The 21,591-nt window shown below is 51.3% G+C and overlaps 3 protein-coding genes across 3 annotated transcripts; 2 read left to right on the forward strand and 1 right to left on the reverse strand.

The window, feature by feature from the left end:
* The first annotated feature begins 92 nt into the window (after positions 1-92).
* On the forward strand, positions 93-2,907 carry LSM7 (LSM7 homolog, U6 small nuclear RNA and mRNA degradation associated). The gene is made up of 4 exons (XM_086767521.1): positions 93-163; positions 486-576; positions 2,076-2,147; positions 2,291-2,907. The coding sequence occupies exons 1-4, from the start codon at positions 116-118 to the stop codon at positions 2,431-2,433; spliced, it is 354 nt and encodes a 117-aa protein (XP_086623647.1). The 5' UTR covers positions 93-115; the 3' UTR covers positions 2,434-2,907.
* Positions 2,908-6,495: 3,588 nt separating this feature from the next.
* On the forward strand, positions 6,496-9,423 carry LOC104484896 (kelch-like protein 23). The gene is made up of 3 exons (XM_010127105.2): positions 6,496-7,456; positions 8,190-8,601; positions 8,821-9,423. The coding sequence occupies exons 1-3, from the start codon at positions 6,535-6,537 to the stop codon at positions 9,131-9,133; spliced, it is 1,647 nt and encodes a 548-aa protein (XP_010125407.2). The 5' UTR covers positions 6,496-6,534; the 3' UTR covers positions 9,134-9,423.
* A 99-nt stretch (positions 9,424-9,522) lies between these two features.
* On the reverse strand, positions 9,523-18,565 carry LOC104484897 (ceramide synthase 4). Its single transcript, XM_010127107.2, has 11 exons — positions 18,505-18,565; positions 18,037-18,422; positions 16,714-16,831; positions 15,874-15,992; positions 15,032-15,089; positions 14,436-14,486; positions 13,592-13,684; positions 12,943-13,071; positions 12,548-12,654; positions 11,011-11,155; positions 9,523-9,939 (listed from the first exon to the last, which is right to left on the reverse strand). Exons 2-11 carry the CDS (start codon positions 18,201-18,203, stop codon positions 9,862-9,864), a joined length of 1,065 nt encoding a protein of 354 aa, XP_010125409.2. The 5' UTR covers positions 18,204-18,422; positions 18,505-18,565; the 3' UTR covers positions 9,523-9,861.
* Positions 18,566-21,591: the final 3,026 nt, after the last annotated feature.

Raw genomic sequence — 21,591 nt, forward strand, 5'->3', positions numbered from 1 at the left:
CCCTTCCGCACCGGGTAACCCAGCAACGCGCCCCGGAAGTCCCGCCCCCGCCGGTCGTGAGCCGCTAATGAGCTCACGCCGAGGTCCGACGTCACTTCTGGCGGCGGCGAATGAAATGGCGAGCGGCGGCGGAGGCGGCGGTGGCGGCGCGAACAAGATGGCGGTGAGGAGCGCGCTTCCCGCGGGGCGCGGCGGTGTGCGGGGCGGCGTGCGGGGCTCCCTCCCCTCCCGGGGGTCGGCGCCGCTCGGGGGCGGGCCCGGCCGCAGCCCCGGGGGGGCTTCACGGCCGCGGTGCCGTGGCCCGCCCGTCCCCGTGGCGCCATGGCGGCCAGCCCCGTCCTCCCTCTCGCTCCCGTTCCGCGGGCAGCGCCGCCCTGGGGCGGTTTCCGCACAAGCGGCGTTGTGCAAAGGAGCGTTCTGAGGCGCCCGGGTGAGCGGGGGGAGGGCTCCCTGACGCTCAGGCTGCCTTTGCTCCGCTCCTGCAGGACAAGGAGAAGAAGAAGAAGGAGAGCATCCTGGATCTCTCCAAGTACATCGACAAAACCATCCGAGTGAAGTTCCAGGGCGGGAGGGAAGGTGAGCCAGCGCGGGGCGCCGGCCCGGGCCGCCTCTGCAGCATGCAGCTGCTTTGCGTTTTGGCATAATTCCTCCCTCTCTGTGGGCTTTTGTCTCCTCTGCTCACCGTGCCAGGAAAGACGATGAGCAGGGGGTGCTTTTATTTGTCGCTGTTTGCTCTTACCGCTGTGAAGCTTCTTTAGGTCTTCCATTAACCTACTGGCTGCAACTTTGCTTTATCCGAGCATCTTTATTTTGTCTTCTTTTATTAGTTGTCTTCAACTGCCTGGCTTCTGTTGTGTTTTTTCCTATTGCAAGGGTGCACTTAAAGCAGCGCAGAAACACTTCTGGCTGTTACGGTGAATGCACCTGTCACCCCTTTGTCATCCCTTAACACGCTGAATCTGCCTGGGCTTCACGGGTTACTGCCGTATGTTTCCACGTGCCTTCTCCTGACTTCCTCCCCTTCTCACTCGCTCCCGTGCCACATCCACGGCAGCCCAGCCTGCCGCAGCTGCGGTGCCGCCCGCGGACCACGCGTTTCTCTGAAAGTTCAGAGCGCGCTGCGAGGGAGAAAAGCTTTTGCAAAGCTTGGTTTGCTTTTCAAAATCCCTTTTAAAGCTCCGCTGGGACCCGATGCTTTCGGAGTTCTGAAAGTTACCTGGACTCCTCACTGAGAAGTGCGGGTTTGGGGTTTTTTTTGGTAGTTTTTGGGTAGTTGACGATTCCATTAAACTGATTGGTTTAGATTGTCTTCTCAAAGAAGTCATGACAGATTCCTTTATGGTCTTCAGACAACACCTGGGATTGTAGGAGTCTCTTCTTTGATTTGGGCTCTGAGCAATGCCAGTAATGCTGGTAATCCACAAGTATTTTTCAAACTGGGGGATCGTTCTGTGTAGTCTTGTGATTTATGTAGTGACTGCTCCTGTGGGATCGTGTTCTGGTTTAGGACAAAGCTCTTGTCTGTCTGCAGTGCGTTCCTGTTAAGGCAGTGGTTACGCTGAGGAGGATACGATTCAGGAGGGCACCCAGATGAGTTTTCTGAGGAAAACACTTCAAAATATTACAGTCTTGGCTCACTTTTTTTTTGCCATAGCCCTTTGCTAAGGGTATTTATTTGGTTTGGGGATTGGTGGGTTTTGGTTTTGTGTGATGGTTTTTTTTGTTTGTTTGTTTTGATTTTTTGGTGATGTGACTTGTATTGATTTGTTATGCTGAAGTATTCTTAAAATTTCCCTGAAACTGACTGAAAACAAAAATGTTAGTGTCTCGAAGAGCATTTTGAAGAACTGGTTGAAAAACCTGTAAGTTTCAGTTGGCACAACACAAACCAAGTTCTTGTGTGTTTGCACTTTTTAAAGAGGGCACTGTTTAATATTTCGGGTCTCATTTGCTTGATAGCGTGGCTTGAAGGAGGGAACAGAGCTGGGGAACCGAATGTGTCCTTCGTGCAGTCTTGTGTTGCTGCGTAGCTGGTTTTGGTCTCTACTCACTGTTTTGTGTTTGGTCTTTGACAGCAAGCGGTGTCTTGAAAGGATTTGACCCTCTCCTGAACCTTGTGCTTGACGGTACCATTGAATATATGCGAGGTAAGTAGCGTACTGTCTTGTAAAGCTTCCCCCACCCTGGATAATTTTCTTAACAAACCAGTATGTCTGTGCCTTCTGAAGCTGATGGAATTGGGTTTCTTTTCCTTATGCTGCCGTTGTAACCGTGCATCTCTGCATTTCAGATCCAGATGATCAATACAAATTGACAGAAGACACGCGTCAGCTGGGACTGGTGGTCTGCAGAGGGACTTCCGTGGTTCTTATTTGTCCGCAGGATGGAATGGAAGCAATTCCAAACCCCTTCATTCAGCAGCAGGATGGCTAATGCTTGCTTGGGATTGTCTCTGAAGACTTCAAGGGTGCAAATCATCGGGGAAAACTATCAGTGTGGGAGAAGCCTCCGGTTTTGAGGGAGGAGTGTGTGTATTTGTTAGTGGCAAAGAATGGTCAACTTTTTTATTTTTGTGGCTTTCCATAAATGATGAGAGGATGGGGCATGGTGTGTACGAAGTAAGTTCTGCCTCTCGCCCAACAAATGTGTAAGTGGCTGTTCAGAGCTGACAGGAGAGAATACACTGTCAGGAATTGTCTGAGCCCCTCATGATCGTGTGAATTTTGAAACAACCACATAAAGTTAAAGAATGCCCTGAATATTTGTTATATTCTTTCCAATTTTAAATACCTTGAAAATGGATCTAATCTAAATTAATCTAAAGCCTACATACATGAGAACATGTTTTTCTTCCTGTTGGATGTCAGTGCTCAGCTGGGAAGCATTGTGTTGCAGTCTTCCTGCTGCTGAGCGGCATGCAGGAAAATGTCTTTCCCCTGTGGTACCTTGTCATCACCTTTACAAGCGGTGGAGCTAAGGAGATCTTTTCTAGCACTTGTTCCAGATCTTGTGGGCTGTGATCTGTGTATTGGACGGCTCCCACGTTCCTCCAGAAGGACTGGAATAACTTCTTGGACGATTCTTGGCCGAGTGACCTGAACCTCATGGAAGGATCTATTCCATACCTGGAATTTTAGGGGAAGAATATTTAAGATCCCAATGTTCAGCTGTGGGCAGTGTCTGGAAATACTGCATATTTTTATATTGTCCACTTGTGGTTCTGCTTGTTATAACTTGATTTGTAAGTAAACATTTTTCTTTTTTATACTGCAGAAATAGCAAGATTTGAGGAGTTTTGGACAAATAAATACAAATTAATCTGTTCCTGAATGTCTGGTTTTTAGTCTGACAGAGCGCTGCGCAGCTGACGCTGCGGTTCTCCACAGCTGGAGATGGAATTTGTTCAGGAGGTGTGCGAGCAGGGCAAAACTGTGAGGGACCGGAGCAGAAGCTGTGCTCCACAGGAAGTTGGTGAGGAATGACTGGGAGCTGCGTTCCCTTTCCTGAGGACGTGGCCGTTTCTGCTAGGAACTCTGAAGGCTGTCCAGTAGAGGTATGTGCCCACCGGCTGTGTGTAACCTGCGTCTGCCACACGCTCCTCCTCAGGGCCCTTTATGGAGGCTGTAGCAGAGGAAATTGTTTTGCCGGCAGTAGCAGTCTTGTCACTAGAGGGTGTCAAGAAAACACGCTGAGGATGGGTTCTTGGTGTTCATTTTGGCAGCAGCACCGTGCTCCCGTTCATAGCCTTTCCTGGGTCAGCTCTGAAACGGATGGGAACCTGAAGTAAATAAATCCCAGTTCAGTGTATCTGACTTCTCCAGGAGGCTACGAAACCAGGGACCAACTGTCTTGTGTGGCATATCACACATGTAAGCTTGAGTGCTTCTGGATTTTCATATCCTGGAGGTTCATCCTTTTGAGTGTTTCACAGAGCCGTCTGTACAATCACGCTCCTTCCAGCCTCGTTTTTTTCCTAACACTACAGAATTTGTTCTCCGTGCAATTGCACCATTCAAAAGAAACTCCTCATTTAGAGTATTTGGAGCAGAATTTGCTCGCCGTTAGTCTGAGCGGGATTTTGAGCTGTCCCTTGGGTGGGAGAGAGACTGCAGGTTGTTGATATCAATAACGTGCTGCATCGCCTCTGCACCCTCCTGTTTTCTGGGTGTAGTGCCAGAAACAGACCCCTTGGAGCTCTCCGGAGCGGATTCCGCGCTCTAGATGTAGAGGGTACAGAGAGATCTGCCTGAAGCAGTGTGTGTCAAGCGCGTAAACCCGGGAGAGGGGCATGTTTCCAGCACTTCCTGCTGTGTTAACAGGTTGCTCACTCTTTGTGACGCGATGCATGGCTGTTCTTGTCTGCAGTGCAGGCTCCTGGGCTGTATTTGGGAGTCAGGTACCTGAAAACAAGAATATGGAAATGATAGCTGAATTTTAAATATGTATATGCTTCTCTACTGCATTTCTTCCTAAATGTGACTCTATAAAACCACTTGTAACAGCAGTTTTGCAGAAGCCTTTTCCGAAAATGCAAGAAGGAACCTCCAGGGGAAAAAAAGGTGCTCCTGATCCAGACAGCCGTATTCTGCGTGCTGAACTCCGCTGAAAAGTGGACTGAGTCTCGCTGGGATGGGCCCTTCAGGATAAGGGCCACTCGTTCAGGGTCACGGTGCGAATCTCTCCACTCAAAAGTTTGGTCTAAACGTGTCGTAGTTCAGCCCTGATCAGGACCAGACTACGCAGTCTCTCTCCTGCTCCCCCCACCCTCCGAGAGAACAGGGGGAGATGATATAAGAAAAACGGCTCAAGGTTTGAGATAAGGACGGGGAGAAATCCTTAAAGTTACAGTCACGGGCAAAACAGACTCGACTTGGGGAAAACTATTCATTTATTTCTAAAATTAGCAGGAGAATGAGACAGGGAACAAGATAACCTCCCCCCACCCCTCCCTCTTCCCGGGCTTAACATTATCTCTACTACCTTCCCCTCCCGAGCGGCACGGGGGGGGAAAAGGGAATGGGGGTTGCGGTCAGTTCATCACGCGTTGTTTTACGCCGCTGTATCATCGTCAGGGGAAGAACTCCTCGCATTCCTCCTCTGCTCCAGCGTGGGGTCCCTCCCACGGGCCACAGTCCTCCGTGAAACTGCTCCGGCGTGGGTCATCTCTTCCACGGGGTGCAGTCCCTCTAGAACAGCTGTCCCAGCGGGCCCTCCACGGGCCACAGCCTCCTTCAGGCCTCCACCTGCTCTGGCGTGGGGTCCTCCACGAGCTGCAGGTGGATCTCTGCCCCTCCGTGGACCTCCATGGGCTGCAGGGGGACAACCCGCTCCACCATGGTCTTCACCACGAGTTGCAGAGGAATCTTGGCCAGGAGCCGCATTACTCCTCCCCCTCCTTCTGAACTGACCTTGGCGTCTGCAGCCGTTCCTCACAACAGGCTGGCAGACGCCTCTCAGGATCCTTTTTACATCTTATTCACTTCTCATCTCCTCTCCACTTCTTGCAGCCGGGCCGGGCCGAGTTGGGCCCAGTCAGCTGCCCGGCGGGAGGCCAGAGGGTGAGGCCTGCAAGGCCCATGAGGCTCGCGCCTCCCCCTCTCTGCCCCCCGCTCAGCTGCTTCACATCTTCTCCCCTCTTTTTCCTGTTTTCCCCTACTTAAATACGTTATCGCAGAGGCGTTATCACGGGACATTCTGCTACCAATTGGCTCGGCCTTGGCCAGCAGCGGGTCCGCCCTAGGCCCGGCCGAGTCCACTGAACAAAGGGGAGCAACTTCTAGCAGTTTCCTACAGAAGCTACCACCTTAGGCCCCCCCTCACTAACAAAACCAGAACAAAACGCTTTGGGGAAATTCACGGTGTGGGCTCAGTAAGCTGTTTGCTCTAGGACTGTTTTAACGCCTTGAGACTGAGGGTGACTGAGTACATGACAACCGTCTGGGTCTCAGTGGGGGCTTACTCCTTCCCCCATCTCTTACTGAAGTGTGAATACATACTAAGTACTGCAAGCAAGCTGCAGTTTGATCTTGAACTGATGAAGGCTGTGGCTTTGGGGAAAATCGATGTGTTTTTTTTCCCCAGAAAGTCTCAAACTTTCCCGTTTTTGATTTGCAGAAGTGAAAAGTATTGTAATGGGTGCTTTCTTCCAAACGGGTTCAGTGTTCTACAACTTCTTAATATTTAGCCAGTGCTTGGGAAGGTTTTGGTTCTTTCTCCTCTTTCCTCCTCGTAGTCCAGGCTCTTTGCTTGGCTAACAGCTCCCCTAATTTGCTGTGACCTTACCTGGCTAAGGTACGTGCCAATTAAATCTGCATTTATTTATTTTTTTCATTATACAGCTCTCCTGCTATTGCTGCTCTGAAAGCAGCAGGAAAGACTGAAGACCAAAGCAGGAGGGTAGAAAACATTCTATTTTTAGTACAAGATTGGCTTATCTTGTATTTATCCTAGCTAGGGGATAATGTTTCCAGAGACCTCACAAGTAAGGACTGCGTACGGGCTGGGTTAATTTTAACTGCCTGGGAGTTAACGAGCATGGAGCCTGCACAAGAACCAGAGGAGCTGGGACTTCAGAAAGAAATTATTGCAGACACGGTTCTTGAGGTTGGAGAGAGACGCTTTCAGGTCAGCCGCAGGGCGCTTTCCCTACACAGCCGTTATTTTGAAGCCATGTTTTTTGGGGGGGCGAGAGAGCGCGCTGAACACCACATAGTGATCAGAGGCGTTGATGCAGCACCTTTTCAGGCGCTGCTTGAGTTCACTCGCACAGCCCAAGTGCTTATAGGTCGAGAAAACGTGACCAGCTTACTGGAAACAGCTGATTTCTTTCAGTTTGAGAGGGTGAAACTGTTGTGTGAGAAATTTCTGGAGAGAGAGCTGCACATTTCCAACTGCCTGGGCCTGATGACCTACTCGCAGCAATTTGCCTTCATGGAGCTGTATGCATCCGCTATGAACGTGGCTCTCACTCACTGGGGGGATGTGATGCACCAGGACGAATTTAAGGCACTACCCAAGGAAACGCTGGTGCAGCTCCTGAAAAGCGACGACCTCTTCGTTTTGCGAGAAGACGTGGTTTTTGACAGCATTATGAGGTGGATCATGGAGGACCCAGCAACAAGAGAGGAGGACTTTCTGGATTTGATGGGCGAAGTCAGAGTCACTTTTCTGAGTCTGTCCTTCCTCGATATCTTGGTGAAACGCAGCAAGCGCCCTGGAGAGACAGATACCTTTTCCAGACTAATAAAGAAGTTAGACAGCTGTCCTCCACCTAGCTGGCAAAATACGGAACTGTGTCCTCGTGCTGGTCGAAGCTATGACACCTTGTATGTCCTGGGAGGAAAGCATGACAAGGAACAGCAGGAGTTATTTCTCTTTCAACCTAAAACAGGGACCTGGCAGGCGTGCTCTCCGCTGCAGCGCAGGAACCTCACCCAGTATGCAGTGGCAGCAGTAGGTAACTTCCAGAGGTGGGGCTGAGCAAACGCAAGTTGAGGAACAGAGACCCCAGTGCAGGGAGTTCAGCTGCTGCTCCTGTCAAACTGCGTTGTCCAGCACTGCTAGAACCTCATTCCCAGTTGTGTTCGTTCAAAGAATGGTTTTGTTTTCCTCAGTCCTGGCAGATTGTTAGACAAGGCTGAATATTTATTTTTATAGAGCAGAAACTACTGAACTCCTTACCCCAGCTTTATCTGGAGGGAGCCTAGTGACTTCACTTTACGCAGTGTATTTTTTTTTTTTTACCTTCTCTTTCCTGGTGGTTTTGGCAAATGGTGGCTTCTGATTGACAGTTGCCATTAACCTAAACTTACTCATGGATGTTGTGAAGTCTTCACACTTGGACATTCTCAAGACAGCTCAATGGCTTCCCTCACTGAGTGGTGGGGATAGGCCTGTTAGTGACAGTGGGGGTTTGGACATGAGACCCTCAGAGATTCTTTCCAACCAGTGTTTCCATGATTCTGCTCTCAAAAATGGGAGCAGACTTGGAAGAACTTCTCTGCATCCTGTAGGCCCAGCACATCTGTGCAGAGGAGTCGTCAAATCCTGCAAACGGACACAAAGAGCAGGAATGTTCTCCGCTCATCTTGCACCTCATCAATTCAGCCGAGGCAGAAATGAGAACCCTGCTTCTCAGGAGCAGTTGTCAGCCTCCATGTAACTGATACTTTTCTCTGCTGTCTTTCCAGGGAGCTTCCTCTTTGTGACAGGAGGATATTTCCGGGATGAGTTTGTGTGGTACAGTGTGGACTGGGTGCTGATCTACAATTGCTTGGACAACAGCTGGCTGGAAGGGCCGGCCATGAAGCAGTCCCGCAACAGCCACTGTGCGGTAGGAACAGGGCTCTACCTCTACGTGCTCGGAGGGAGCACGGATGAAGGCATAATCCCAGCTGTGGAGCGTATGGCTTTGAAGGAGTCGGAGTGGGAAAGCATGAGTCCTATGGCTCAGCCTGTGGAGAGAGGAGACGCAGTCAGTGTGGGAACCAGGATCTACGTGGTCTGTGGCCTGGATGAAAACGGCCACGTGTATGATGGAGTGCAACGGCTGAACACAGAGACGGACAGCTGGGATGTCATCTCATTCTCCCCGCTTCCAAGGTAAGAAATAATGTCAGACCTGGCAGGAGAAGAAACATTCTAGTGCTGGTCCTGCTCCAAGAAGAGGTTCGACTGGAGAAATCCAGAAGTCCCATCCCACCAACACTTCTGTGATTCTTTGTTTAAACAAGACTCTTGACAGGAGGACCAAGGGCACACTGAATGTTTCAGGGGCCGGATCTCTTTACAGATTCTGATGAAGGGTTTCTTCCCTCCCAGGTACGACCTCTGCATCACGTCACTGAATGGTGCTCTGTACACCATCGGAGGGGGAGCTTTTCGATTCGACGTGGAGACAGATGAATGGACCCCGGTGGATGAGGAATGCTTGACCCAGAAGTTCTTCATGGGATGCAGCACTGTGAATGGACAAATTTACCTCCTTGGACAGAGGAAGGGGAACAACACCCTCCCTGTGGTGGTCCTCTTTGATCCCTACATTGACGTGTGCCAGGTCATAGACTACAAACTCCCCTGCCCCCTTCCTATTCATGGGTGTGTCTCTGTGCGAAGATTTGATACCTGGGCATGAGCGACACCAGATCCAGCATAGCCAAAAGGAAAAAGTTATGTGCTTTACGGCTGATGGGAGTGAGATTGCCCCAAGCTTGGCCTGTGAATTTTTTTAATTTTGAAAACAGACCTGCTTTTTCATAACTTGGTCTTTTTTCCTACCTGGCAAATGAACTTAAAGCAAAAGCCAGTGAAACCTTGGTGTCTACGTAAAGGCTGCAGGTCATTTTTGGGAATAGCGGTCAGCGTTGTTATGGTGCATAAACTCCTCAGGGTTGATGCGAAATAAAGGGGTGCTCTGACCCTTAATCTCTGTGGCTCTCTGTCCTTTGAACAGCTGGGAGAAACAGGACAGTCGTGGCATCAGTGTTAGAAAATATGGTAGGAGTAAAATAATAAATCAAATGTGTGTCAAAGGAATCTTCAGCAGGATGTACGGGCCTTTAGTGCTGTAGGACAGAGAAAAAAAACCAACCACGAGCCAGCGCTGCAGCCGAGCCATACCCAGTATCAGTACTAATTTAGCCCAAAATAAGCAAGTTTTCCAGGTTATGTCATTATGGCTAAAACGACCTTTATTCCAGGCTGGAGAGCACCGCGGAGGAGGGAGGCTGCTCTAGAGCTATGCATTCAGGTGTGCGATAACCGTGTGCAGGCTGGGGCACTTCAGAGCCTTGCTCCAGTTTCCTGAGTCCATTCTGGTTCGTTGCTGTGCAGCCCCATGGCCGGTTTGCAGCGAGACCTGTGTCACTCTTTGTCCTTTGCCGGCTCCTCTGCTTCACTTCTGTCACTTTCCTCAGTGTCACTTCTGGCATCTTTTCTTTTCTGCAGGAAAGAAAGACAATTTGCATGAGCTGCAGAACCTCTGTCATGGCACGCGTTAGCGGGGACCAGTCCTGTTTTCATTCATGGCACTGGTGTGTGAACCCGACAGCTAAAATAACAGATCACGTTCTCACAGCCAGCGTTGCAGTTGTCCCTGGACTGAGAGAGTGACTTAAACTGCCAGAGGCTGACACTGTCATGGTTTCTTCTAAATTTTGAACTTTTTTTTTTTTGGTCACCCTAATATGTTCTTGTAACGTGACCTTTTGAAAATGAATTAGCATTTATTCTCCATAGAGTTATTCTGCGTATGTTCCTGTGCTATTTGTTACTGTCAAAGCTCTGGAAGTCAATACGCCTTTGTCCACTGAGAATATTGGCTGGTTTCCTCATTTTGCAATTATTTACAAACTTGATGAGCGTAGGCTCCATCATTTCCCCTAGAAAAAACGTTTTTTTTTCTGTAGCTGCAATGAGGGGGCAGTTCAAGGTAAGCTGAAGGCATAACACCAAACACGGCTGTGGGTTTTTTTTCTGGCCACAGATCCCCAAAGCCTTCAGAAACCCACTCAGATGCTACTGAGATGCCGCCTGCTTGTGTTAGCAAGGCAGGCCAGGGAGCTGGCATCTCTGGTGATGAGGTTTCTTCCAGTGATCCCTGTGCAAACTCTGGGATGCATCAAAAGCCTGTGGAACGCACGCAAAACTCAGAGGTGCAAACACACAGCATGCTATCTACCAGGCCTACTGGTTTCTCCTTCCTTACTCCACTGTGGACATACCAACAGATTCCTGCTCTCCCAGAACGCGCACTGAGAAGCTGTTGGACAGCGAGGAGAAAGGACCAGGGATGGCTCCCATGTCACTGCAAGCTAGAAGGGAGCTGCCGCTCTGATCTCAGTGAGCAAAGGTTTCCACACAACTCCCAACACCCAACTTCAGAAGCTCCTGGGCTGTTTGGTGGGCGGTCTTATTTCTCCCACCCCTTCCCTGTAGGCATGCAGGAGTCACCCCGCATCTCCTGGTCTCTGGCAAGTAGTGGTGGCACAAGAGGAGACAGATTTTTCATACCGCACCACGGAGGATGACACTGAAGATCATCTGGATGATGAGATAGGACCAGAAAATGTGTAACAGCTGCAGGATCATCAGGAAAGTGTTTATCAGGCCGCTTAGGAGGAACAACTGAAACTTTGTCACAAAGTAATAGTATGTGCTGTGGGGAAAAAAGAGAGGGAGACACCAATCAGAAGGCCAAGTACCTTCACAGTCACAAATGTCTTTCTGGGCCACTCCTTGGCTCGTGTGTCCCCAGGGCAGAGCTGAGCTGTGCTAAGACAGCACCATCAGGCTTCACGCGCTGCCCAGCTCTCACAAAGCGTGCCCTAGGTCCCGGAGGACCCGTGAGAAACTCTGAATTAAAATAATCGACAGCGTGTTAGTGCTTGCAGACACGTCAGTTACTGGAAATCTGCGATACTTCCCAGAAGAAGTAGGAACCAGCAGCATTTCTCCTAAAACAAGCCTGGAGAGAAGCAATGGGCAAAAACTAAACCATAAGGGGACCTGGCCACTGGCACTTAAGGATTATAAATGAATTTTTAAATGGATGTTAGGGAAGAGTTGAGAGCACAGATGAGCAGTTGGGAAGGGCATTATTTTTGGCAGAAGTCACAGAAACTCTGTACAATCAGTGATGGGGACAGAAAGGAGGAAAGCACTGGTTTGGACACAGGGTGACAGAACAGAGAGTTCAGTGCAGGAAAGATGTGAGGAATGCGAGTACGAATCCTCCTCCACAAGTTATCCAAGACATGAAGTCTAACTGTGGGATATAGTGTGTATTTGCTCTGCTCTTGCCTTACTAGACATCTGCTTCTTGCTGCTGATGCACCCAGGTGCTGTTCCAGATGGACCTGTGCTCTGAGCTGGGACATCTGTTACCTTCTTTGTTCCTTATGTTACGATACAGGAGGTCAAAATATTGGGGCTTGACTTTTTGCAGCAGAGAGAACTGAAGTCATGGCTATTCTAGTCTCTTTCTCAGGCAAGTTGCCTCAAGCTTTTATTGCTCTTCTCTCTATTTCCTCACCAGAATCTGGGACGACTTCTGCAAAGTCAGCCTCCAAAGACAGGCATCCAAACTAAGCAGCAGTAGGACCTACAGGCTGGAGGAGTCACACCAGGTCTCGAGCAGTAGAGGAGAAGAAGGATTACCTTCAGACAGTGGTGGGCACGGCTTTGGGAGGATGGAGAAAGACAGTCCTAAAACATTCCCAGTGCCACAACAGCTCAGCAGTCAGCTGCTGTGGCTGCATGTAAACACCTCGTTACAGCATGGGAGACAGCCCCTGCCTAAGAGACAGTGAGAGTGTGGGGATGAAGGAGCAGAGGCTGTGGGTCTAGATTAATTAATATAGTTAATTAATTAATTAATATTGTTAAAACCTTGGGGTTTTTTTCTTGGATTCCTCAGTTCCAGTTGATTTAATCTTTGAGCTTACCTCCTGTTCCCTGCCTTTCCTGCCCTCAGTGTGGAGAGTCATCTCTCCAGAAGCTGAAATAGCGCGTAACACCCGTGTTCAGAGAACATGAAAATGGAACTCACATTAGCGGGAAAATGACAAGCCGGGAGACGATGAAAACCACAGTGAAAACAATGAAGGTTGCTTCGCAGACCCGCTTCAGTTTCAGGTAATGGAGCATCTTGGCAAGCTGCAGAGAGACAAACTGCTGTATGGCCCCTGTGCCTGTGCTCTCCTTCCGGGGCTGAGGGATTCCCCATGGCCTGCAAGGGCTACCAGGATTGTGGAGATGTGTCCCAGTCCCTGTGCACTCGCTCCCTTTTCCCTGGGAGCAGTACATCTGATGCTTCCCAGATGCACTGTCACGACAGCGCTCGTGTGGGATGCATTCACACGCCTCACGTAGTACGACACACAGCTCCCAGTGCCACCCACGGACACGAGCACAGATCTGCATTGTTGGGCCAGGGTAACTCACCTCTAAAATATAATCAGAGGCGTCATGGACCAGCATGACCATCATCCCAAAGCGTATCAGGTTGGCACAGTAGGAGACACAGATCAGAGTGATGGTGGCGATGTGGTGGATGATCTGTTCCTTAAAGTCCTGCCATGAGATGAGAGATCATGCGTCAGCCTTACCTTGACCTAGCAGCACCTGTTCCTGGATGATGCTGTCTCAAGAGGCCACGTCAAACACCTCCACGAAGCACCAGTGCTCCCCACCACGCTACAGCTCTCTGTTGCCTTGCACAATCCCAGGAAGAATGCACGTCTTTATGCCCAGTTTATGGAAACCCAGACGAATACCAGCGAGGTACACATAGGTGCAACATGTTAAAAGATGAATTCTATAAATTTTCCATTAATCACTCTGCCCTTAGAAAGTTCCTTTCTTAACACCCCATACTTTCCTCCCAGAGCCCTTCCCTGTGTATTGAAGAGCTTTTGGTAACGACAGTAGATTGCCCGTGGCCTGAGGAGGTCCTGTCCACTGGCCATAACAGAGGCAGCTCTTCAACCTCCCTGTGCCACCTATGGAGAGGGACCAACGGAGATGAGAGGGGAGACCCTTATGGTGGGGGCCAACCAAGCCAGTGGGTTGCTGTTGTGCTGCTGTCACTCACCTTCCTCTTCACGTCAAAGGGCAAGGTGACCACCAGCGCGCAGTAGAAGGAGAGCTCCAGCAGGTAGAACCAGCCAAAGGCGGGCAGGAGAGGCTGCAAGACAAGTGACAGGCAGCGTGACAGCCCTGCCTAGCCCTGGGGCATGGGAGAGGGGAAGGGTCTTCCCAGGCAAAGCCCCATCATTCAACCCATGTTTGGGCTCAGCCATGCCCACATTTTCATGTTCCCTGTGACTGAACTCTGCTGATGCACTGTCAAGCCTGGTCCAAAGCCAGGAGCAGCCCTGGCCAATCCACAGAGGGACTGAGAGGAGCCAGGGTCTGCGCTCTGCAGAGGGTCATAGACTCACAGAATGGTTTGGGTAGGAAGGGCCCTGTAAAGCCCACCCAGTCCAACCCCCCATGCCAGGAGCAGGGACATCTCCAACCAGATCAGGCTGCTCAGAGCCCCGGCCAACCTGGCCTGGAATGTTTCCAGGGATGGGGCATCCACCACCTCTCTGGGCAACCTGGGACAGTGCTCCACCACCTGCAGCGTAAAAAATTTCTTCCTTATATCCAGTCTAACTACCTCCTTCTATTTTAAAACCATTACCCCTTGTCCTGTCACAAGATGATAAGGAAGATGTTTTTCACAATGAGGGTGGTGAAACACTGGCCCAGGTTGCCCAGAGAGGTTGTGCTCTCTCCACCCTTGAAGGTTTTCAAAACTAGACTGGAGAAAGCGCTGGGTAACCAGGTCTGATCTTGCAGTTGAGTGCTGGGAGCAGAAGGTTGAACAAGAGACCTCCTGGTCCCCTTTCCAATACAAATTATTCCTGTGATTCCATGTTCTTGCTGCTTACCTGTTGTGGATATCTCAGCCAGCACACAGTGTGGTCCCAAACCCAGGGCTTCTGCGCAAAGATAAGGCAGCAGTAAGAACCCATAGCCTTCTCACGACACGCACTGCCCACGCGAAGAAGAACTTCAAGAAGTCAGTGTGCCCATGCTAGACCAAATCTGCCTTCAAGCTCTCTCCAAAGTGGTTTCCAAAATGTATTTATCGTGCACAGGACGTCACCCGGAAGGTCTGGATAGGCAGTGGGCAGCAGCCCCAACCAGGACAGAGTCTGCTCGTGTCTGAGCTGCAAGGGCTGTGTGTGGGTATCCATGGGGAATCATACCATGAGCTAAGAGAAGGAGAAAACCATGGTAACATCACCAATACCTAGCCAGCTCGACCCAGGGAAAGGGGGACAGTTCTGCTGGATCAAGACTGGGAACAGTTTTGCTCCATGCCCCTGAATTTGTCCTTCTTTAGCTTTGTCCCACAGTCATGGCCACAGGTGATCTTTGGATGGGCGCTTTGACATGGCTCAGGACCACCCGCCTCGTTTGCCAGGAATGAGGAGCCCTTCACAGCTCTCACCCCACAGCATCACCCTGCTCGGGTACTTACATCGTACAGGAGAGCCAGCCCAGAGAAGAATGAGGTGAAATAGAATGTAAATCTCCAGCTACAACAGAAAAAAACAAGGAATTAAACTTCCTCCAGAGCTGGAATAGCTCCCCACACCGTGCCCAGGATGCTGCCAAGGGGACCAACACTTATTTGGACAGGGATCTGCAGAACCTCAGCTGTTCCCACATGCACGGATGTGCCGTTAAGGCAGCAGGGCACCCACGGCTCGCCCCGGCTCTGCTGTGCTCCACGCCGTGCCCAGACTCCTGGTGCACTCCGTCAGCATTCAGCAGGATGCAGCAGGACTACCAAGACGCCTCTGCCTGTCTCCTTCTGTTACGTAGGTGCTTGTAGGTCACCTCTGCAAAGGTGCACAGCCTGTGGAAGGGACCCCGTTTTTCCCAGTGGTGGCACAGGAATCCCGAGGGTTTTATTAATTTCCCTGGAAATGCTGCAGTGTGGAGCATCATAAGAGGATTCAAGCACTGAACAATTTATTTCTCAGAGGGGGAGAGAGAGCAGATCTCATAGCTGATGGGGTCTTTGTGTACACACAGCACTAAATGCCAGGCTGAGAACCAGGGACAACCTCATCCTTTTTACCGTGACACTTGGTGACTGCTCTCCCCATTCTGACTCCATGTAGTACCGAGATGTACGGGAAGATTCCACATGAGAAAGCAAATACCTTGAGGAAAAGGAATGCTTTAAAGATCTTGGTGCTTTCTGCGGGCTCCTCTGGGAGTGTGTTTGGGGCTAAGGACAGGGCAGGGGACAGTGATAGCGTGCAGACCTTGCTGGAGGTCTCCATCACCAAAAACCTCCGCTTGCTCACCTACCTGGCCTCACAGAACTTCTTCATCAGCCTGGGCCGGTCCTGGGCCCGCCGGTGCCGGAACCAGGTCTTCACCTTTGTGACTGGCAGGTCACTTTGCTTGGCCAGGGAAATCAGGTCCTCCTAGAAAACAGAGCAGGAAAGCAGGACCTTGTCTCCTGGGACCAAGCAATTCAGTCTCTCGCTCACTGCCCCCACCCTCTGAGGGAATGAGGAAAAGATAATATAACCAAAAGCTCGAGGTTTCAGATAAGAACAGGGAGACATCATTCAAATTACCGTTATGGCCAAAACAGACTCGACTGTAGGGAGGTGGAGGTCGGTCTCTCTTCCCAGGTAACTAGTGCTAGGACGAGAGGAAATGGCCTCAAGTTGTGTCAGGGGAGGTTTAGATTGGATATCAGGAAAAATTTCATCACCAAAAGGGTTATCAAGCGTTGGAACAGGTTGCCCAGGGACGTGGTTGTCATGGGGCATGGTTTAGTGGTGGACTTGGCAGTGCTGGGTTAATGGTTGGACTCCATGATCTTAAAGGTCTTTTCCAACCTAAATGATTGTGTGATCCTGAAGCACTTGTAGTTCTGCTAAAAATGAGGAGCCTTATCCGTGGACTCTAACTACCCGCTGTATTTCACACACAGCAGGGCAGGGGCTGCTGGGACTGCAGCTGCTCAACTTGGTGGAAGCTGCTGAAATCTCTGCTTACAGACCTTCCTCCCTGGAAGAGCGGTTAGCAGTAACTGCCTGGTCTGCAAGGCTGGTTTGGTTGAGCTGGGGTATCTGGACAAGAGAAGCTGTTGCTCGCCTGGGCTCTCGGGACACTGGGACAAGAGGGGACGCTCACCTCCTTTGGGGTCCTGCTCAGCAGAAGATAGAAGCCTTCCAGCACGGCATTCGGCTGAACTTTGGGCCTCAGCTTGTCACTCACACCCAACCTCCTGCCCACGGGCAGAGCTACAGTTCTGCAAGAGGAAAGATAGTTCAGCCAGGAGAGGACACGTGTGGCTGCACCACGAGCCAGGGTCAGCCCACAGCAAGGTCCTGCCAGAGCTGTACCCTGCGCACGGATGCGCTGCACCAGGGCGCTCACACACTCGGCCCAAGGGGTCCAGCACCACCCCAGCTACGCACACACAGCCCGAGGGACCTGGTACGGCTTTGGGGGCACACAGTGCCTCTGTCAGCTCAACGCTCTTTCTCAAGAGAGACGCAATAGCACCAACGCAAAGCTGAGGAATGCTGGATGTGCAGTGGAGACAACAATAACAACTACAACTGCAAAGTCAGCAATAATTAATTCTTCTGCTGAGGTCCCAAGACATTCCGCATTTCTCCATGTTGCAGTGCTCACTAGTCCCCTTCACAACATTCCCAAGCAGTCCAGAAGGTGCCGTGAAACCAGTCTGCAAGTGTCTGAGTGTCCCACGTGCTCTGCACCCAGGGTACCTGGCCGCTGGTTGCGCGGGAGCCAAGGACACGGCACGCTGTGCAGGGGATGTGCAGGAAACACTAGCTCTGCAGGAAACCCCAGCAAGGCTCTGGTAGGAGGCACTGGTTTCTAAAATCTTGTTTCTGGGAAGCCAGGCAAGTACAACATCCTTGAGCGAAGATCCTGAATTCCCCGACTGAACTGGGGATCTCTGGTGCCAGGAGGAGAGAGCAGGGCAGAGATGGGCAAGGAGGAGTGGTGTGAGCAGAGCTGTCCCACCAGGAGCTCCAGGAGCCACGGTCATCCCCTCCTTCTACCTCCGTGCTGAGAGTGAAGGCTCACATAGCACCTTTGGGAGCATCCTCTGGGGTCAGGCTGAACCTTGGCTCACCCAGAGGCTCCCAGCCCTGACGTACCCAGCAAATCCCTTCTCCGTGTTGCAAGTTCCCTTTTGGATTCCCTGCAGAGGGACTCTCGGCACATAGCCGAGGTGTGACTGAGGGATGGACTTGTCTTTTCACACCTGCTGGTATAGGTACAGGAGAGAGGGAGGGCAGGGCAAAGAGCTGCCACACCAATACCACTAAAAGCCACAAAAAGCAGAGAGATTCCGTATTCCTGGGGACAATCCCCTGTCCGCTTTGCAGTGGTCAGGAAGCAGGTGAAGATTAGTCTGGAGCAACCCTGCAAGGCACTGGTGGCAACCAGCACAGGAGAAAACAGATGTGCTGCACTCACCTTTCAAAGACGCATCGGACAAGGATCAAGAGCAGGGCACCAGGGATGCAGAGCAAGAGGTCCCGAGGCTGTGGGTAGCGTACATCTGCGGACTCCTTCATGTCTTCCCAGGTAGCTCCAGGTGGCAGCCAGTACTCATGGTTCCAGATGTCCTCTGACAGTCCCATCCTGGTCAAGATGGTGGGCGCAGAAAGTAGAGGCTCTGGTAGGCAGCAAGCAGGAGCAGCAAGGCGCAAAACCCGCTCCTAAACCAAGATTCCCAGCTCAACAGCTCACGATTTGCACTCCCCACCTCTCACTGGATCCCAGGAGCATGACTGCAGACTAGTTGAAATAGCATCACTTGTTCTGACCTGCCCACGAGCCTGGAGGCGGGGTAAAGTGTCCTAGAACAAGAAAGTAACTCAGTGGGTGTCAAGGTGACTAACCTCAGTTACGCTCTGCCACACAGCTGACTGAAGTCCCCACCTGGTGACAGCAACAGCAGGAGCTTCTCTCTTTCCCCTTCTTTCCACCAGTCTTGTCCTTCCCAGGCTGCAAAACCCTCACCTGTGAACCAGCTCTGGCAGAGGGTGTGGACGGAGGTCCCAGGTGAGACTGGCCACAGCCATTGCAGTCAGCCTGCATCATAACCATCATGAGGAATAACTTTCATTTTCGGCCAGTTTTGCCACCTGCCTTTCCCTCCCCCTCTCTGGGGCACCTGAAACAATACACAGCTGCAAAAAATCCCCGTTGGTCTCTCGAGGTACCCTCAGCTTTCTGCAGGTGTGGTGAGGGACCTTTCTGAGTGCCTTTGCTGAGCCGGTAGCAGGTTCTCTCCTCTGCGTGTGCTCGCTGACTCTTCGGGGTAACTCCAGCAGAGTGAGACGCAATTTCCTCACACACAGCCATGGGCACTCTTTCCTATAATATTATGTTCATATATTTCCACAAATCCCATCATTTATTACACTTTGTACCAGTCTGACCAGTCTGGATGTCAGACCACAGACGGCTGGAGCTCCTCACATTCCCACTTGGAACCTTCTTAAATTTTTCTGATAACAAGATGACTTCAGACAAAACAATGGCATTCCACAGTTGGTAGTTGTAACTCCTAGTAGGAGATTCCTCTTGACACTCGAGTGAACCCCACCCAGGTTTGAAGGTTTGCTGGAAGAACATCTTCTCTCCCATTGGCTTGAGGTGGATCCTCTTGGGATGTATGCTCAGCGAGACGCCAGGTATTGGACCCTCTCCAAGCTTTAAAGCAAGGACGTCACACCCGGGCAGCTCACTGAATTTGCTGGCTCTGGCCTGACGTGGTAGCAGTGTCCTTGCCACACGCGACTATTTACGACTCCTGCAGTCCTGCCAGTGTTTCAGACTGGCACTGCCTCTCACGTGGTTTCTCAAGATATCTGCTGGCCTGCTTTACTGCATGTTCACATTAATCCGCCAGTTACAGGTCCTTCCCACCTTCCTTGTTCAGACATGACTTCAGCGTTTTGAACAGTGCCTCGCTGTTCCTCAGGGACTCCCCCACCTGCAGGCACCGCGGCTGTTGTACGCGTGCGAAAGAGAAAAGCTCTGTCTTTCAAAAGCTCCCTGGAGCGTACACGTCTGAATGAAAAAAACATGCTGGATGCACACCTCTGGTGTTTCCCCGAGCGTGTGCAGGGGGAAGGAACAACTGGGCCAAACTGCTTATAAAACAAGAACAGTGCTAGGTGCCCATGGCTACTGCAGCCAGCAGACCCACGTCAGCCACAGTTTTGGGCTAGGATGGCCAGATGCCAGCCTCGGGGCCATGCTTTGCCAGACCTCGACTTACCCACCACGCAGCAGCCTGGGAGCACCAGTAAATGTTCTTTTTTTGTAGCTCACTGGGAGCTGGGACACCTTATCTCCCACATCTGCTTGATAACATTATGGGATGCACGGACTGCGTGATGCACGCCTCTGCTCTGCACTCCCTGCTGTAGTGCCCAGTGCTCATCTGCTCCGCCGCGTTTTCCAGCGGCCAAGCGCCAGTCTCGCTGCAGGTTTTCGACAAGCCCCCGGTGCTGGGGGCTGTGATGCCCCCAGTATGGAGCGGGCAGAGGGAGCTGAGACACTAAATTCATAAATACTATCCCAGCACTCACAGGCTTCCCAACACTGGAGCAGACGTAAAGAGCAACGGCGGAGCAATGTGGGGAGGAAGCTGATTACATACCGACCTTTAAGCCTTGGCAAGTTGATGGCAGGAAAACAAATCTGGCAGTTCATCTGCCCCAGTGACTCACCGCTGCCGTGCTCAGTTCATCAGTGCTCAGTGGTTCTTAATCAAGTCCAACAGCTCTCCCGAATCCCTCAAGTATCCTTTCACAAGAACCAGATTTGCCTCCTAATGAGCTTATCTCAGTCTTCAGGGGGACAGCGAAGCCCTGAGGATAAAATTCAGGCACAAACACACACCCGCACCGCTCCCCAGCGGAATGTCGCCTTCCATTTAACATATAGCTGCTTCCATCGGTGAACCAATGTTCGGCTCCATCGACAGGGACATCTTTAAGATCCGTTCGACTAGAATACATGGTTTCAATTGTTTCCAAGCAGTCGGCTCCCCGATGTTCCCATCAAGGAATGAGGCCGGATTGATGATGTTTGTGGTCACGATTTCAACATCATCCTGTTCAACCATTATAGCTTGATATTTCAGGAACCTTTGTGGGGAAAGCCAATGCCCTCCTTTTGCTTCAAGGACCGCAGATACAGTCTGGGAAACTAGGACAGTCATTTTCTGGCCTAGAGTGAACTTTCAGGCTTCTTGAATGTTTAGAATGACAGCTGCTACTGCTCTCAGACAGCTGGGCCACTGTCGTAGTTCAGCCCCGATCGGGACCAGACTACACAGTCTCTCTCTCGCTCCCCCCACCCTCCGAGAGAATAGGAGGAGATGATATAAGAAAAACGGCTCGAGGTTTGAGATAAGGACGGGAAGAAATTTGTAAAGTTACCGTTACAGGCAAAACAGACTCGACTTGGGGAAAAACACTCATTTATTTCTAAAACTAGCAGGAGAATGAGACAGGGAACAAGATAACCTCCCCCCACCCCTCCCTCTTCCCGGGCTTAACATTATCTCTACTACCTTCCCCTCCCGAGCGGCATGGAGGGGGGAGTCGGGGGCGGGGGGGGGGAATGGGGGTCGCAGTCAGTTCATCACGCGTTGTTTTATGCCTCTGTGTCATCGTCGGGGGAAGAACTCCTTGCATTCCTCCTCTGCTCCAGCATGGGGTCCCTCCCACAGGCCACAGTCCTCCGTGAAACTGCTCCGGCGTGGGTCATCTCTTCCACGGGGTGCAGTCCCTCTAGAACAGCTGTCCCAGCGGGCCCTCCATGGGGCACAGCCTCCTTCAGGCCTCCACCTGCTCCGGCGTGGGGTCCTCCACGGGCTGCAGGTGGATCTCTGCCCCTCCGTGGACCTCCATGGGCTGCAGGGGGACAACCTGCTCCACCATGGTCGTCACCACGAGTTGCAGAGGAATCTTGGCCAGGAGCCGCATTACTCCTCCCCCTCCTCCTTCA

This window comes from Chlamydotis macqueenii, chromosome 26 (assembly GCF_036417535.1).
Source record: "Chlamydotis macqueenii isolate bChlMac1 chromosome 26, bChlMac1.mat, whole genome shotgun sequence".
NCBI lineage: Eukaryota > Metazoa > Chordata > Aves > Otidiformes > Otididae > Chlamydotis > Chlamydotis macqueenii.